Source organism: Pristiophorus japonicus, chromosome 1, assembly GCF_044704955.1.
Source record: "Pristiophorus japonicus isolate sPriJap1 chromosome 1, sPriJap1.hap1, whole genome shotgun sequence".
Taxonomy (NCBI): domain Eukaryota; kingdom Metazoa; phylum Chordata; class Chondrichthyes; family Pristiophoridae; genus Pristiophorus; species Pristiophorus japonicus.
The window spans coordinates 538,358,900-538,376,477 of record NC_091977.1 but is presented as its reverse complement, the minus strand read 5'-3'; the positions used below and the strand labels follow the sequence as shown (position 1 = coordinate 538,376,477).

The 17,578-nt window shown below is 46.8% G+C and overlaps 1 protein-coding gene across 1 annotated transcript in view; it reads left to right on the top strand.

Annotated features, from left to right (window-relative positions):
- LOC139272802 (transcription initiation factor TFIID subunit 4-like) overlaps positions 1-17,578 on the top strand; it is a 190,479-nt gene that overhangs the window by 30,973 nt on the left and 141,928 nt on the right. The window contains exons 7-9 of the mRNA XM_070888948.1: positions 5,922-6,131; positions 7,293-7,428; positions 11,834-11,954. Coding sequence (XP_070745049.1) covers positions 5,922-6,131; positions 7,293-7,428; positions 11,834-11,954 — 467 coding nt within the window. The remainder of the gene's footprint in view (positions 1-5,921; positions 6,132-7,292; positions 7,429-11,833; positions 11,955-17,578) is intronic.

The window sequence follows — 17,578 nt, the reverse complement described above, 5'->3', positions numbered from 1 at the left end:
TTGAGAGACTGCAGAGGGAACCGAAGCCGTGAGGTGTGATGTCCTTTCCAGAAGGCTGTCTCCTAGTGTTTTGAGTTGCGTCGAGGGCGATATAATTAGGCCAATAAGACAGGCCTTCCCTTGACTTATTGTAGGGTCATTCATTCACTAATTGTCGAGCAGAGTAGAGAAGGTTGAGAGGAGATTTGATCGAGGTGTTCAAAATCATGAGGGGTCTGAACAGAGTAGATCGAGAGAAACTGTTCCCATTGGTGGAAGGGTCGAGAACCAGAGGCCACAGATTTAATGTGATTGGCAGAAGAACCAAAGGCAACATGAGAGAAACGTTTTTACGCAGCAAGTGGTTCGGATCTGGAATGCACTGCCTGAGAGGGTGGTGGAGGCAGACTCAATCGTGGCTTTCAAAAGGGAATTGGATAAGTACCGGAAGGAAAAAGAATGTGCAGGGCTACGTGGAAAGGGCGGGGGAGTGGGACTGGCTGAAGTGCTCTTGCAGAGAAACGGCACGGGCTCGACGGGCCGAATGGCCGCCTCCTGTGATCGTGAGGGCAGACGGGGCCTTGGCAAGGTTGTTTGAGATCATGTGGAGTGTGCCCTCTCCGCAGCTCTGAAAGACGACAGTGCAACACTTCCTCAGTACTGCTGTAAAGTGTCAGCCTAGATTCTCATGTTCAAGTCTCTGGAGTGGGGCTTAAACCCACAACCTTCAGACTCAGGCGAGGGTGATACCCACTGAGCCACGGTTGACATCGGCCCAGATTTTGTTCTCGAAAGGACCTGTTGGGTTTTTACGAAAAAAATCCCATAGCCTAATAGTCGCTATATTTTTTTTTTAAACTCAATTCTTATCCTCTCACTACCAGGATGAGATTTGAACTTGTGTTCTCTGAATGATAAGTCCAGCCCAATGGATTACTAGTCTGCAAACTAGTAATCCAAACTAGGGGGGTGCCTTGGTTTTCATAAGAACATAAGCAATAGGAACAGGAATAGGCCATTCGGCCCCTCGAGCCTGCTCCGCTATTCAGTAAGATCATGGCTGATCTGATCATGGACTCAGCTCCACTTCTCTACCCGCTTCCCATAACCCCTTTTTCGCTTATCGGTTAAGAAACTGTCTATCTGTCTTAAATTTATTCAATGACCCAGCTTCCACAGCTCTCTGAGGCAGCCAATTCCACAGATTTACAACCCTCTGAGAGAAGAAATTCCTCCTCATCTCAGTTTTAAATGGGCGGCCCCTTATTCTAAGATTATGCCCCGAGTTCTAGTCTCCCCCATCAGTGGAAACATCCTCTCTGCATCCACCTTGTCAAGCCCCTTCATAATCTTATACGTTTCAATAAGATCACACCTCATTCTTCTGAATTCCAATGAGTAGAGGCCCAACTTACTCAACCTTTCCTCATAAGTCAACCCCCTCATCTCCGGAATCAACCTAGTGAACCTTCTCTGAACAGCCTCCAATGCAAGTATATCCTTCCTTAAATACAGAGACCAAAACTGTACGCAGTACTCCAGGTGTGGCCTCACCAATACCCTGTACAGTTGCAGCAGGACTTCTCTGCTTTTATACTCTATCCCCCTTGCAATAAAGGCCAACGTTCCATTTGACTTTCTGATCACTTGCTGTACTCGTTCAGAGACACTGGAGAGCGCTGTTTTCACAGTTCACTGAGAACACGGAGTGCTGCAAACCCAGTTCTGTAACATGGTAGTAGGGAGTATTCCTTTGTTTAAAATGCTGGGCGATGTATACCCACTGTTCTCTGTTCCTGCAGTTGGGGCAGGCTCGCCACTTAAATAGGGTTAGGTACGAGAGTGAGACAATAAAAAAAAACCTCTCCTTTTACATCTTGTCTTTCTCTCCATCTGAAAATGTGGCTGTAGATTCGGAGAGGTACTAAATACAAGGCAGAGTAGCATCAATGCGCATTCGTAAACTTTACTTCTGCACGAGTTTAAACACGAGTATTTTGTTTTCATTGCCGAAGGATTTAATTGGACTTTTTAAAACTTAAGTGGGCCTTCCCTTCCATCCTGGGTGACTGTGTACGTCTTGGTGTGCAGTTCTTGTGGGTGAACTCTGCAATTTGTGAGTTTAAATGATGAGAGCTCTCGAGCAGCAAATGCTGAAGAATGTGTGGCCTGTAGTGCGACCAGAATTGCTCAAGAATGAAATGAATATTTCGATCGGGGTGGAGAATTGATATTGTTTTGCTAAATGTTTTGATAATCCTAGTTTCTATTATACTTGAAGATGGGGCTAGCTGGGTACTGAAATACTCTTCTAATTCCAAGGTTTTATTATATAACAGTTTACCAGCCAGCCATTGTCCGCTCAGAATCTAAATCTGCCTGCCTTTCCATTTTGGTAGTCTTGAATTCAGGCCTGGGATTGTATACATAGGATTACATCCGATACACGGCACATAAACCGACCATTTGGCCCAACCAGTCCATGCCGGCGTTTATGCTCCACTCGAATGTCCTCTTGTCTTTCCTCATCGAAATCTATCAGCAGAACCCTCTATTCCCTTCTCCCTCATATGCTTATCTAACCACCCATTAAATGCATCCAGACTATTCGCATCAACCACTCCATGTTAGCGAGTTCCACATTCTCACAGACCCAATGTTCCCTGTAATTTTTTTTTGGGAGCGGGTGCACGGGCCCTTTAACTGGCTGCGTGGCCCATTCAGTGTTTCGCGTACGTGCGGTTATCGCCATTATAAAGACGCTGAGCGGCCTGCGCGCGGACCTCCAGACTGCTGCAAGATCGCGCAGCTAAACGGGAATGTAGACTGAGAGGTGATCTTATCGAAATGCATAAGATTATGAGGGGGCTTGACAAGGTGGATGCAGAGAGGATATTTCCACTGATGGGGGAGACTAGAACTAGAGGGCATGATCTTAGAATCAGGGGCCGCCCATTAAAAACTGAGATGAGGAGGAACAACTTCTCTGAGGGTTGTAAACCTGTGGAATTCGCTGCCTCAGAGAGCTTTGAAAGCTGGGTCATTGAATAAATTTAAGACAGAGATAGACAGTTTATTAAATGATAAGAGAATAAGGGGTTATGGGGAGCGGGGAGGGAAGTAGAGCTGAGTCCATGATCTGATCAGCCATGATCATATTAAATGGCGGAGCAGGCTCGAGGGACCGTATGGCCTACTCCTCCTATTTCTTATGTTCTTATAACCTCCAAACAGCTGCAAGGCCGCGCAGCTGAACGGGAACATTGCACAGGCATACAGCACAGAGGCAGGCCATTTGGCCCAACTGATCTCTAGTATTCATGCTCCACACGAGCCTCCTCCCACCCGACTTCACCTCTCCCCATCAACATCTCAGCACCAATATCCGTGTCCTCGCCCAGGCTAACATCTCCAGCATTGAAACATTGACCACACTCGATCAGCTCTGCTGGGCAGGCCACTTAGTTCGCATGCCAGTCACGGGACTCCCTAAGTAATTGCTCTACGCTGAGCTCCTTCATGGCAACCGAGCCAAAGGTAGGCAGCGGAAACGCTCGAGGGACACCCTCAAAGCCTCCCTGGTGAAGTGCGACATCATCACTGACACCTGGGAGACCCTGGCCAAAGACCGCCCTCGGTGGAAAAAGTGCAGCTGGGAGGGTTTTGAGCTCTTCGAATCTCAACACTGCAAGCGTGAAGAGGTCAGGCGCAGGCAGCGGAAGGAGCGCGTGGCATATCAGTCCCACCCGCCCCCCCCCCCCCCTTCCCCCGATGAATGTCTATCCTACCTGTGACAGGGTCTGTGGCTCTCGTGTTGGACTGTTCAGCCACCAAAGAACTCACTTTAGTAGTGGAAGCAAGCCTTCCTTGATTCCGAGGGACTGCCTATAATGATATAATGATCCTTCTATTCCTTTCTCCCTCGTGTGCTTATCCAGCTTCCCCTTCAAGGCATCTCTGCTATCCGCCTCAAACACTCCCTGTGGTGGTGTTCTGCGGAGATGTTCAGCAGTCTGGTCAGGAAACGGTTGCATGGCACCTCCGCACCCAAGCTTAGAGCAACTGTTGAACATGAGCTGCCCCATCTGCTGTCGTCAGACTCGTTTTCTTTGCTCGTCTGACGGACGATTGTTGAATGACCATGAAGTTTCTCCATCAGTGTGTTGGGTTTTGCTGAGAAGTTTATAGTTCTGTTTACTTCTCTTAGCTGGAGTTAATTGGAATCAGATCGGATATACGGCACAGGAAACAGGCCATTCGGCCCAAACAGTCCGTGCCGGCGTTTATGCTCTACTCGAGCCTCCTCCCGTCTTTCCTCATCTAAATCTATCAGCATAACCCTCTATTCCCTTCTCCCTCGTATGCTTGTCCAGTCTCCCCTTAAATGCATTGATACTATTTGCCTCAACCTGTGGTATGGAGTTCCACATTCTTGCCACTCTCCGCTGCCTGGACCCTATGCTCTGGAACTCCCTCCCTAAACCTCTACGCCTCTCTAACTCTCTTTCCTCCTTTAAGACGCTCGTTAAAACCTAGCTTTTTAAACAAGCTTTTGATCATCTGCCTTAATTTCTTCTGTGGCTCGGTGTCAAATTTATCTGTTTGTCTGTAACACTGTTGTGAAGCGCCTTGGGACATTTCACTATGTTAAAGGCGCTATAAATAAAAGTTATTATAAAGAACTTTTGAATTCCCTATTAGATTTCTTGGTGGCTATCTTATATTGAAGGCCTCCAGTTCTGCTCTTCCCCACAATTTGTATCCATTCTATCAAACCCATTCATAATTTTGAAGACCTCTCGTAGGTCAGCCCTCAGCTTTCTCTTTTCAAGAAGAGACCCAGCCTGTTCACCCTTTCCTGGTGAGTATAAATTCGCAGTTCTGGTATCATCCATGTAAATCATCTCTGCACCCTCGCCAGTGCCTCTATATCCATTTTATAATATGGCGACCAGAACTGTACGCAGAACTCCACGTGTGGTCTAACCAAGGTTCGACACAGGTTTAGCATAACTTCACTACTTTTCAATTCTATCCCTCTCATCATCATAGGCAGTCCCTTGGAATTGAGGAAGACTTGCTTCCACTCTAAACATGAGTCCTTCGGTGACTGAACAATCCAATACAAGAGCTGCAGTCCCTATTATAGGTGGGGCAGATAGTCGTTGAGGGAAAGGGTGGATGGGGAGTCTGGTTTGCCACACGCTCCTTCTGCTGCCTGCGCTTGATTTCTGCATGCTCTCGGCGATGAGACTAGAGGTGCTCGGCGTCCTCCCAGATGCGCTTCCTTCACTTAGGGCGGTCTTTGGCCAGGGTCTCCCAGGTGTCACTAGGGATGTTGCATTTTATCAGGGAGGCTTTGAAGGAGTCCTTGTAACATAGAAACATAGAAACATAGAAAATAGGTGCAGGAGTAGGCCATTCGGCCCTTCTAGCCTGCACCGCCATTCAATGAGTTCATGGCTGAACGTTTCCTCTGTCCACCTTTGGCTCTTTTGCCGTGAAGGAGTTCCGAGCAGAGCGCTTGCTTTGGAAGTCTCGTGTCTGGTATGCAAACTATGTGGCCTGTCCAGCGGTGCTGATCAAATGTGGTCAGTGCTTCGATGCTGGGGATGTTGGCCTGGTCGAGGACGCTAATGTTGGTGCATCTGTCCCTTGGTGCATCTTGTGGAGACATCGTTGGTGGTATTTCTCCAGGGACTTGAGGTGTCTACTGTACATGGTCCATGTCTCTGAGCCATACAGGAGGACTCAACCCTCTCGGAGTAAACCCTATTGCTCGGTTTGCTTTTTTTGGGCCTTGGATCCTGGGAAAGTGACCAATTTTAAGAAAGAGAATTGAGTTAATGCTAAAAGGATTTGATTCTAAAGTCATTCATGATTCTCTGCAATGTTTTTGGTGAAGAAAAATATTTTATATATTTTTTTCCCCCCCCCCACAGCGAAGTTTACCTGCCTTGCGGAAGTTGATGCCGAACTCCCAGGCTTTCATTCAACAGTGCCTACAGAAACCTGCCACCCCAGTGACTCCCCTTGCGTCTGCACCTGGAACATCGAAACCGCCCACCCCGGGGCAGGCTCCCAGAACCATCACAGTAACGAGTGCTTCACCACAGGCCAAACTCCTGCACACCACGCCATCTGCACAGATGGTAAGGAATTAACCGCATTACTGCCACATGATGATGCCAGTACAGGCTTGTGCAATCGTAGGGAAGGCTACAAGTAGGAGTATGTAGACCTAGGAGACGTCAATTTCATACTCTCTTTCAAGGTAATCGCTAAAAGAACCAGAGGGGGAGAAGAGGAGCATTACTTTATGCAGCAAGTTATTGTGATCTGGAATGCGCTGCCTGAAAGGGCAGTGGGAGCAGATTCAGTAGTAACATTTTCAAAGGGGAATTGGATCAATACTTGAAACAGAGAAATTTATGTGCTGTGGGGAAAGAGCGGGGGGAGTGGGATGAATCAGATCGCTCTTTCAAAGAGCCGGCACAGGCACGATGGGCCGAATGTTGGATAGTTCTATCTTTGTATATCATCGGCAGTCCCTCGGAATCGAGGAAGACTTGCTTCCACTCTTAAAATGAGTCCTCAGGTGGCTGAACAGCCCAATACGAGAACCCTGTCACAGGTGGGACAGACAGTGGTTGAAGGAAAGGGAGGGTGGGGAGTCTGGTTTGCCGCACGCTCCTTCCGCTGCCTGCGCTTGCTTTCTGCACGCTCTCGGCGACGAGACTCGAGGTGCTCAGCGCCCTCCCGGATGCACTTCCTCCTCTTTTTGTACAAAGTAATCACTGACCAGCTTAATATCGAGCTAAATATAAACTAATCTAGAGTACAGGTTGAACCCCTCTGGTCCGGAAACATCCGGCATTAGTTTCCGGAACTGCAGCTTCCCTGGGTTTGAGCGCCCCCTGTGACGCCTAGTATCTCGCTCTGCTTCCTCATTGTGGGTGCAGACCCAAGACCGATAGATAAATGACCAATCCCCAATATTCCCCGCCTCCTCCCTCGCTTAGCGATCGCCAGCACTGACCTCCCATGATTCGGAAGATTCTCTTTTTCGGCAGCGGTCACGTCCTGAGGGCGCTGGACCAGAGAGGTTCAACCGGTACGTGTGTTGTTTTAAGAAAAGATGTGATTATTGTGCCGGGCAATGAGGATGGAGTTTTGGATTGAGGCATTAAAAGCCATGAAGAGCTTTATATAGATAAAACTTTCTGCCGAAGCAAGTTTGTAAACTTGGCTCTTGCTTTCCTCTGCACTATACTCCACCTGTTGTCTCTTATCGTGATTTGATTCACTTTCAGATCGTCCAACAGTCCGGAGTACTTGTAAAGTCACAAGCAAGCATGCTGCCGAGGACTCAGACAGTGACTTTGCAAAGACCCCCAAACCACCTCACTGTGCCAGTATCTCAAATCCAGGTCAAAGCAGTTCAAGGAGGTAAGGACGTGTGCAAAACCAGTTTCCTCATTCAGCAAAAAAATGGGCATGCCTTCAGTTGGCGGTGGTGTCACTTTTCTCAACTCGATCGTCCGATAAAGCAAGTCATGCATTCTTGAGCTGTCAGAAACTGCTCAACAGCACTGTTGATAGCCAGATGTGCTGTGTGTGTCTTCATTTTTTTCCCCCCACTCACGTTAAATAAAGGCTAAATGCTCCCTCCATGATTCAGTGGTCCTTTAATGCACCCACTCATGGTGTCAAAAAAAGCAACTTGTATTTATATAGCGCCTTTCACAACCACCAGAAGTCCCAAAGCTCTTTACAGCCAATGAAGTACTTTTTGAATAGTAGTCACTGTTGTAATGTGGAAACGCAGCAACAATATGCGCACAGCAAGCTCCCACAGGCAGCAATGTGATAATGGATCAGATAATCGCTTTTATTGATGTTGATTGAGGGATAAATATTGGCCCCAGGGCACCAGGGATAACTCCCCTGCTCTTCTTCGAAATAGTGGCAGGGGATTTTTTATGTACACCTGAGGGCAGACGGGGGCCTCTGCAGCACATCTGAAAGAGGGCACCTCCGACAGTGCGCCGCTCCCTCAGCACTGCCCCTCCGACAGTGCGCCGCTCCCTCAGCACTGCCCCTCCGACAGTGCGCCGCTCCCTCAGCACTGCCCCTCCGACAGTGCGCCGCTCCCTCAGCACTGCCCCTCCGACAGTGCGCCGCTCCCTCAGCACTGCCCCTCCGACAGTGCGCCGCTCCCTCAGCACTGCCCCTCCGACAGTGCGGCGCTCCCTCAGCACTGCCCCTCCGACAGTGCGCCGCTCCCTCAGCACTGCCCCTCCGACAGTGCGCCGCTCCCTCAGCACTGCCCCTCCGACAGTGCGCCGCTCCCTCAGCACTGCCCTGGAGTGTCAGCCTAAATTTTTGTGCTCAAGACTCTGGAGTGGGACTTGAACCCACAACCTTCTGATTCAGAGGCGAGAGTGCTGCCCACAGCCACGGCCTGATTGGATCGTTATCCTTAGAGCAAAGAAAGTTAAGAGGAGATTTGATGAAGGTGTTCAAAATCATGAAGGGTTTTGATAAGAGTAAATAAGGAGCAACAGTTACCACTGGCAGGTGGGTCGGTAACCAGAGGGACAGGGATTTAAGGTGATTGGCAAAAGAACCAGAGGGTGTCATGAGGAAATAATTGTTTTACACAGCGAGCTGTTGTGATGAATGCGCTGCCTGAAAGGGTATTGGAAGGAGATTGAATAGTAACTTGCAAAAGAGAATTGGATAAATACTTCAAGGGAAAATAATTGCCAGGCTATGGGGAAAGAGCAGGGGGAGTGGGACTAATTGGAGATCTCTTTCAAAAAGCTGGCACAGGCACGATGGGCCGAATGGCCTCCTTCTGTGCTGTATCGTCCCAGAATTGACTCTGAACTTTTTCAGCAATTCCAGTTAAATTCAGAGCTGCATCTTTTTCAATCACGATCTGAATTCTGCCGCGCACGCACACAGCAGTAAGCACGCCATTTGTTCTGCTAATTGTTTTCTTGGTTTGTGCGTATGACTGATCCCTACTAAACATGTGGATAACACCACATAGTTAGCAATTGAAACCCGGAGGTATACTACACTCACACAGACACAACCTATTAAGAATGTAAAATATATTTGCTGACGTCAGAGTGATAAACTGCTCACTGAAATGTAAATGTTAAAATAAATTACTTTGCTGCATGATCATTTCAGGCCCGAAAGCTGGTGTATTTCTGCATACGTTGTATGCCGTACAACTACATAAGAATTCAATTTCCATCTGTGACGGGTTTCTCGCCGTAGCAAAGCCTGTCCTGTTGAGCTTTAGCCCTGGCTCAGTGGACAGCACTCTCTCCTCCGAGTCAGAAGGTTGTGGGTTCAAGTCCCACTCCAGGAACTTGAGCGCATAATCTAGACCGACACTCCCAATGCACTGCTGAGGGAACGCTGCACTGTCTGAGGTGGTGATTTAAAAAAAAAAACCCCGTTCCACTATTTCAAAGAAGAACTGGTGTACTCCCTGGCATCCTGGCCGATACCTAAAACAGATTATCTGCTCATTATCTTATAGAAACATAGAAAATAGGTGCAGGAATCGGCCATTCGGCCCTTTGAGCCTGCATCACCATTCAATATGATCATGGCTGATCATGCAACTTCAGTACCCCATTCCTGCTTTCTCTCCATACCCCTTGATCCCTTTAGCCGTTAGGGCCCTATCTACCTCCCTTTTGAATATATCTAACGAACTGGCCTCAACTTTCTGTGGTAGAAAATTCCACAGGTTCATAATTCTGAGTGAAGAAGTTTCTCCTCCATCTTGGTCCGAAATGGCTTACCCCTTATCTTTATTCTGTGACCCCTGGTTCTGGACTTCCCCAACATCAGGAACATTCTACCTGCATCTAACCTGTCCAATCCTGTCAGAATTTTATATGTTTCTATGAGATCCCCTCACATTCTTCTAAACTCCAGTGAATATAAGCCGAGTCAATCCAGTCTTTATATGTCAGTCCTGCCATCCCGGGAATCAGTCTGGTGATCCTTTGCTGCACTTCCTCAATAGCAAGAATGTCCTTCCTCAGCTTAGGAGACCAAAATTGCACACAGTACTCAAGGTGTGGTCTCACCAAGGCCCTGTTCAACTGCAGTAAGACCTCCCTGCTCCTATACTCAAATCCCCTAGCTATGAAGGCCAGCATGCCAATTGCTTTCTTTACTGCCTGCCGGACCTGCATGCCTACCTTCAATGACTGATGTACCATGACATCCAGGTCTCGTTGCACCTCCCCTTTTCCTAATCTGTCATCATTCAGATAATCTGCCTTCCTGTTTTTGCCACCAAAGTGGATAACCTCACATTTATCCACGTTATATTGCATCTGCCATCATTTGCCCATTCACCTAACCTGTCCAAGTCACCCTGCAGCCTCCTAGCATCCTCTTCGCATCTCGCACTACCACCCAGTTTAGTGTCATCTGCAAACTTGGCGATACTACCTTCAATTCCTTCATCTAAATCATTAATGTATCTTGTAAATAGCTAGGGTCCCAGCACTGAACCCTGCGGCACCCCACTAGTCACTGCCTACCATTCTGAAAAGGACCCGTTTACTCCCACTCTTCACTTCCTGTCTGCCAACCAGTTCTCCATCCAGGTCAATACATTACCCCCAATACCATGTGCTTTAATTTTGCACACTAATCTCTTGTGTGGGACCTTGTCAAAAGCCTTTTGAAAGTCCAAATACACCACATCCACTGGTTCTCCCTTTTCCACTCTACTTGTTACATCCTCAAAGAATTCCAGAAGATTTGTCAAGCCTGATTTCCCTTTCATAAATCCATGCTGACTTGGACCGATCATGTCACTGCTTTCCAAATGCGCTACTATTACATCTTTAATAATTGATTCCAGCATTTTCCCCACCACCGATGTCAGGCTAACTGGTTGATAATTCCCTGTTTTCTCTCTCCCTCCTTTTTTTTAAAGTGGGGTTACATTAGCTACCCTCCAGTCCATAGGAACTGAAACAGAGTCCATGGACTGTTGGAAAATGATCACCAATGCATTCACTATTTCTAAGGCCACTTCCTTAAGTACTCTGGGATGCAGACTATCAGGCCCCGGGGATTTATCGGCCTTCAGTCCCATCAATTTCCCCAACACAATTTTCCGCCTAATAAGGATATTCTTCAGTTCCTCCTTCTCACTAGACCCTCGGTCCCCTCGTACTTCTGGAAGGTTATTTGTGTCTTCCTTCGTGAAGACAGAAGAAAAGTATTTGTTTCACTGGTCTGCCATTTCTTTGTTCCCCATTATAAATTCACCTGAATCTGACTGCAAGGGACCTACGTTTGTCTTCACTAATCTTTTTCTCTTCACATATCGATAGAAGCTTTTGCAGTCAGTTTTTATGTTCCCGGCAAGCTTCCTCTCATACTCTCTTTCCCCCCTCCTCTGCTGAATTCTAAATTTCTCCCAGTCCTCAGGTTTGCTGCTTTTTTTGGCCAGTTTATATGCCTCTTCTTTGGATTTAACACTTTCCCTAATTTCCCTTGTTAGCCACGATTATTGCTGTTTGTGGGAGTTTGCTGTGCACAGATTGTCTGGTGCGTTTCCTACATTACAACAGTGAATGCATTTCAAGTACGATTGACTGTAAAGTGCTTTGAGATGTCCCGAGGTCGTGTAAGATGCAAATCTTTATTGATGAATTTAGACCACAATTCATTTGCATTTATTTGCAAGTACAGTATCTGTTTGATGAGAAAGTGTTAATATCTAAAGCATAATATTGGACTAAATTTCTGCTCTGTATTCCAGATGCTCAAAAGAATAAATTTTGCTTTCTATAATCAGGCCCTGCAACTTCGGTTATTAAAGTACCGCTCGTGCAAGGGTACAGGAATCCAGCAAGTGTTTCACTGCAAACGTCACCCAGTCAAAAGATCAAGAGAGAGGTTGGAGGCATTTCTTTCAGGTAAAAACCTTTCAAACAAGTACCGAGAAAATGATCATTGCACGTGCAAAAGGAAGTAATTGAGTTATGCGTTTAGTTTCACACTATATTCATTGTATCTCAAGACAAGGGCGGCTTCTACGAGTCGAACGTGACTATCTGAAATCTATTTCTAAATTTGCGGGTGACACCAAATTGGAGAGGATAGTCAATACCGAGGGGGACTGCAACATATTACAGGAGGACATTAATAAACTTGCAGAATGGGCATATAATTGGCAAATGAAGTTCAACATAGATAAATATGAGGTATTATTCCTGCATTTGATTCCTGAGGTTGATTCCTGAGATGAAGGGGGTTGTCTTATGAAGAAAGGTTGGGCCTATATTCATTGGAGTTTAGAAGAATGAGAGGGGATTGAAAAATATCAGATACTGAGGAGGCTTGACAGGGTCGATGCTGAGCGGATGTTTCCCTCATGGGGAATCTAGAACAAGGGGGCATAATTTCATAATAAGAAGTCGCCCATTTAAAACGGAAATGAGGAATTTCTAGCGTCGTGAATCTGGAATTCTCGTCCCCAGAGAGCTGTGGAGGCTGGGCCACGAAATATATTTAAGGTGGAGATAGACAGATTTTTGAATAATCAGGGAGTCGAGGGTTGTGGGGAGCGGGCAGGGAAGTGGAGCTGAGCCCATGATCAGATCAGCCATGATCTTATTGAATGGCGGAGCAGGCTCGAGGAGCCAAATGGCCAACTCCTGTTCCTATTTCTTATGTTCTAATTACATTTTGGTAGGAAGAATAGGGAGGTCACTTATGACTTGTCTAAGTGGGGTAGAGGAACAAAGCGATCTCGGAGTACAAACATACATCACTAAAGGTTGCGACACAGGTTAGCAAGGCCATTTTAAAAAGAAAAAGCAAACTCAGCACTATTGTTTATTTCTAGAGGTATAGAATTGAAAAGTAGGGAAGTTATGTTAAACCTGTATCGAACCTTGCGTACAGTTCTGGTCACATATTATAAAAAGGGATATAGAGGCACTTGGGAGGGTGCAGATAAGATTTACAAGGATGATACCAGAAATGCGAAGCTATACATATCAGGAAAGGATGAACAGGCTGGGTCTCTTTTCTCTTGAAGAAAACAAGGCTGAGGGGTGACCAAATAGAGGTCTATAAAATGATGAAAGGTTTTGATAGAGTGGATACAGAGAGAATGTTTCCACTTGTGGGGAAGGGCATAACTAGAGGCCATCAATATAAGGTAGTCACCCAGAAATCCAATAGGGAATTCAGGAGAAGCTTCTTTACCCAGAGAGCGGTGAGAATGTGGAACTCACTGCCACAGGGAGTGGTTGAGGCGAATAGTATCGATGCATTTAAGGGGAGACTAGACAAGCATATGAGGGAGAAGGGAATGGAGGGTTATGCTGATAGATTTAGATGAGGAAAGACTGGAGGAAGCTCGAGTGGAGCATAAACGCCGGCATGGACTGGTTGGGCCGAATGGCCCGTTTCTGTGCCGTATATCCTATGAAATAACGAGAGTGCAACAGCGAGCCAAATATCCTTAGGATATAGTGAAACCTGGTCCAAGGAACAACCATACAATATGCTCACTTCATGTTCCTTGTAATTTTTGGGGGCCACGTGGCCCCTTTAAAGGACCGTACAGCTCATTCAAAAGTCTGCGCATGCGTGTGTTTTTTTTTAATTTAGAAGTTGGCTCACTGGCTGTGCAGAACCCTTAGAGCTCTGTGGGGCCACGCAGTTTGAAGGGAGCATTGCACACAACCATCTCAAATAGTTTACGTAGTATCCCTCGAGCCAGTTCCGAAGAGCAGGTTAAGATCACAACCCACAGGAAGCCAGCAAGCTCCGTGCACTCTGGTCCGCAAGTCTCATTTTCTGCTTGGCAGTCTGGGTGAAGTCAGCCAGATCATTTAAAATGACAGCAGGAGAAAAAAAGACAGACTTGCATTTAGATAGCGCCTTTCTCGACCACTGGACGCCCCAAAACGCTTTACAGCCAATGAAGTACTTTTGGAGTGTCGTCACTGTTTCAATGTGGGAAACGCGGCAGCTGATTTGTGCACAGCAAGCTCCCACAACTCAGTGACCACAGATAATATGTGTTTGTTATGTTGATTGCAGGATAAATATTAGCCAGGATGCCGGGGATAACTCCCCTGCTCTTCTTCGAAATAGTGCCCCGGGATATTTTACGTCCACCTGAGAGCAGATGGGGCCTCGGTTTAACATCACATCTGAAAGATGGCCCCTTCGACAGTGCGGCGCTCCCTCAGCACTACCCATCTGACAATGCAGCGCTCCCTCAGTACTGCACTGGAGTGTCAGCCTAGATTTATGTGATGAAGTCCCCGGAGTGGGACTTGAACCCACAACCTTCTGACTCAGAGGCAAGTGTGCTGCCCACTGAGCCATGGCTGATACTCAGAGGAGGTGGTCATTTGGCCCATTGAGCCTGTGCTGCTGCTAGATCCTTAACTATGTGCTCCAATCCCATATTTTTCTTTATTTGTTCATGGGATGTGGCCGGCGTTGGCAAGGCAAGCATTTATTGCCAATCCCTAGTTGCCCTCGAAGGTGGTGATGAGCCGCTGCCTTGAATACAACTGAGTGTCACGCTGGGCCATTTCAAAGGGTGGTTAAGAATCAACTACATTGCTGTGGGTCTGGAGGATATCGGCCAGACCAGGTAAGGATGGCAGATTTCATTCACTAAACGATATCAGTGAACCAAATGGATTTTTATGACAATTCAATAGTTTCATGGTCATCATTACTGATGCTGCTTGTATCGAGAAGTACTTTCATGGTACCTGTGATTGGTAGCTTACTTCTGTTACTTTTGCCTCTGACTGTGACTTGTTTAACAAAAGACTGCTCCACAGTCTGGACCGGACACTCATTCTCTGAGCTCTCTTGAACCAGTTGGCATTGGATTTTGCATTGCGGCAATCTCTCGATCTCTTGATTGGCAGATGAACCAAAGGCGACCCGAGGAAAAAGGTATTACACAGCGAGTGGTTAGGATTTGGATTGCACTGCCAGAGCGTGGTGGAGGCAGATTCAATTGTGGTTTTCAAAAGGGAGTTGGACAAGTACATGAAGGAAAAATATTTGCAGGGCTACGGGGAAAAGGCGAGGGAGTGGATCTAGCTGAGAGTCAGCACGAGCTCGACGGGCCGATTGAACATAAGAACATAAGAATTAGGAACAGGAGTAGGCCACCTAGCCCCTCGAGCCTGCTCCGCCATTCAACAAGATCATGGCTGATCTGGCCGTGGACTCAGCGCCACTTACCCGCCCGCTCCCCATAACCCTTAATTCCCTTATTGGTTAAAAATCTATCTATCTGTGATTTGAATACATTCAATGAGCCAGCCTCAACTGCTTCCTTGGGCAGAGAATTTCACAGATTCACAACCCTCTGGGGGAAGAAATTCCTTCTCAACTCGGTTTTAAATTGGCTCCCCCGTATTTTGAGGCTGTGCCCCCTAGTTCTAGTCTCCCCGACCAGTGGAAACAACCTCTCTGCCTCTATCTTGTCTATCCCTTTCATTATTTTAAATGTTTCTATAAGATCACCCCTCATCCTTCTGAACTCCAACGAGTAAAGACCCAGTCTACTCAATCTATCATCATAAGGTAACCCCCTCATCTCCGGAATCAGCCGAAATGGCCTCCTTCTGGGCTGTAACCGTTCTATGATTTGCATGGAGCAGGCTTCAGCTAAGAAATTTAGGTTTGGCATTGGGTGCTATTCACTGAATCGGTCGAACGGTGGGGGGTGTAAATATTTCAAGGTAACTCGCACCTTTTAAGTTTGTTAACAAAATCATTGTGTAGTCTGCAGTTCCGATCTCCCTGCTTCCCACAAGCTGTCCTCCCCATGTTAAAGGGATAAAATAATAACAGGAATAAAAACAGATAATGCTGGAAATACTCGGGCAGCATCTGTGGAGAGAGAAACCGAGTTAGCATTTTAGGTCGATGACCTTTCGTCTGAACTGGAAAAAATGTTAGATGAAACAGAGTTTAAGCGAGTGCAGAGGTAGAGAAAGTAGGGAGGGGAGGAAAGGAAAAAAAGGGAAGGTTGATGGGGTGGGAAAGCCGGAGAGATTAAATGACAAAAGGGCTGAGGGTGCGAGACGAAAGGAGATGGTAATGGGACAAGTGAAGATCAAACGATGGGTCTCGAGGAGGTGTAAAGGGAATGGCAGAATTATCAACACCTGCCATCCAGGGGGTAAAATGGGGGCAGAGGTTATGATTTGAAATTGTTAAACTAATAATCGGACCTTGGCGAGCGCTCAGAATGAAAGCAAAATGTGTTTTACATTTCTGTATTGGAATTGCCAAGTAGAAGAGAAATGAGCCCCAACAGATGGAAATGTTATAGGTGGTTGTTGGAACACCTGCATGCACTTCTGGCTAGATGTGTAACAGCAGGAGGGCAGAATCTAAGACTAAAATTCCTCCCACTTAATGAAAACCATTACCTTAACCAGCTGTGCTTGTGGTGATCTGCATCAGCCCTTTGAAAGCTCCAGCGCTTTTAAATTGTGCATGTGTTTCCGATCACTTGCAAAAGAATTTAATTTCATCTCTGAATAGATGAAGTAGAATAATAGAACATATGGAATTGTATGGCAATTTTTGGATTGAAGTATCTTCTGAAAACATTAACCAGAATTTTTTGTGTGTGCATATCTCTCTCTCTGCTTGTCTCTGTCTCACTTGTCTCTGTCTCTCTTTGTCTCTCTCTCGCTCGCTTTGTCTGTCTGTCTCTCTCTCGCTCGCTTTGTCTGTCTCTCTCTCTCTCTCTCTCTCTCTCTCTCTCTCTTTCTCTCGTTCTCTCGTTCTCTCGTTCTCTCTCTCTCTCTCTCTCTCGTTCTCTCTCTCTCTCTCTCTCTCGTTCTCTCTCTCTCTCTCTCTCTCTCGTTCTCTCTCTCTCGTTCTCTCTCTCTCGTTCTCTCTCTCTCGTTCTCTCTCTCTCGTTCTCTCTCTCTCGTTCTCTCTCTCTCGTTCTCTCTCTCTCGTTCTCTCTCTCTCGTTCTCTCTCTCTCGTTCTCTCTCTCTCGTTCTCTCTCTCTCGTTCTCTCTCTCTCGTTCTCTCTCTCTCGTTCTCTCTCTCTCGTTCTCTCTCTCTCGTTCTCTCTCTCTCTCGTTCTCTCTCTCTCGTTCTCTCTCTCTCGTTCTCTCTCTCTCGTTTTCTCTCTCTCTCTCTTTCTCTCTCTCTCTCGTTTTCTCTCTCTCTCTCGTTTTCTCTCTCTCTCTCGTTTTCTCTCTCTCTCTCTCGTTCTCTCTCTCTCTCTCTCTCTCTCTCGTTCTCTCTCTCGTTCTCTCTCTCGTTCTCTCTCTCGTTCTCTCTCTCGTTCTCTCTCTCGTTCTCTCTCTCGTTCTCTCTCTCGTTCTCTCTCTCGTTCTCTCTCTCGTTCTCTCTCTCGTTCTCTCTCTCGTTCTCTCTCTCGTTCTCTCTCTCGTTCTCTCTCTCGTTCTCTCTCTCGTTCTCTCGCTCGTTCTCTCTCTCGTTCTCTCGCTCGTTCTCTCTCTCGTTCTCTCGCTCGTTCTCTCTCTCGTTCTCTCGCTCGTTCTCTCTCTCGTTCTCTCG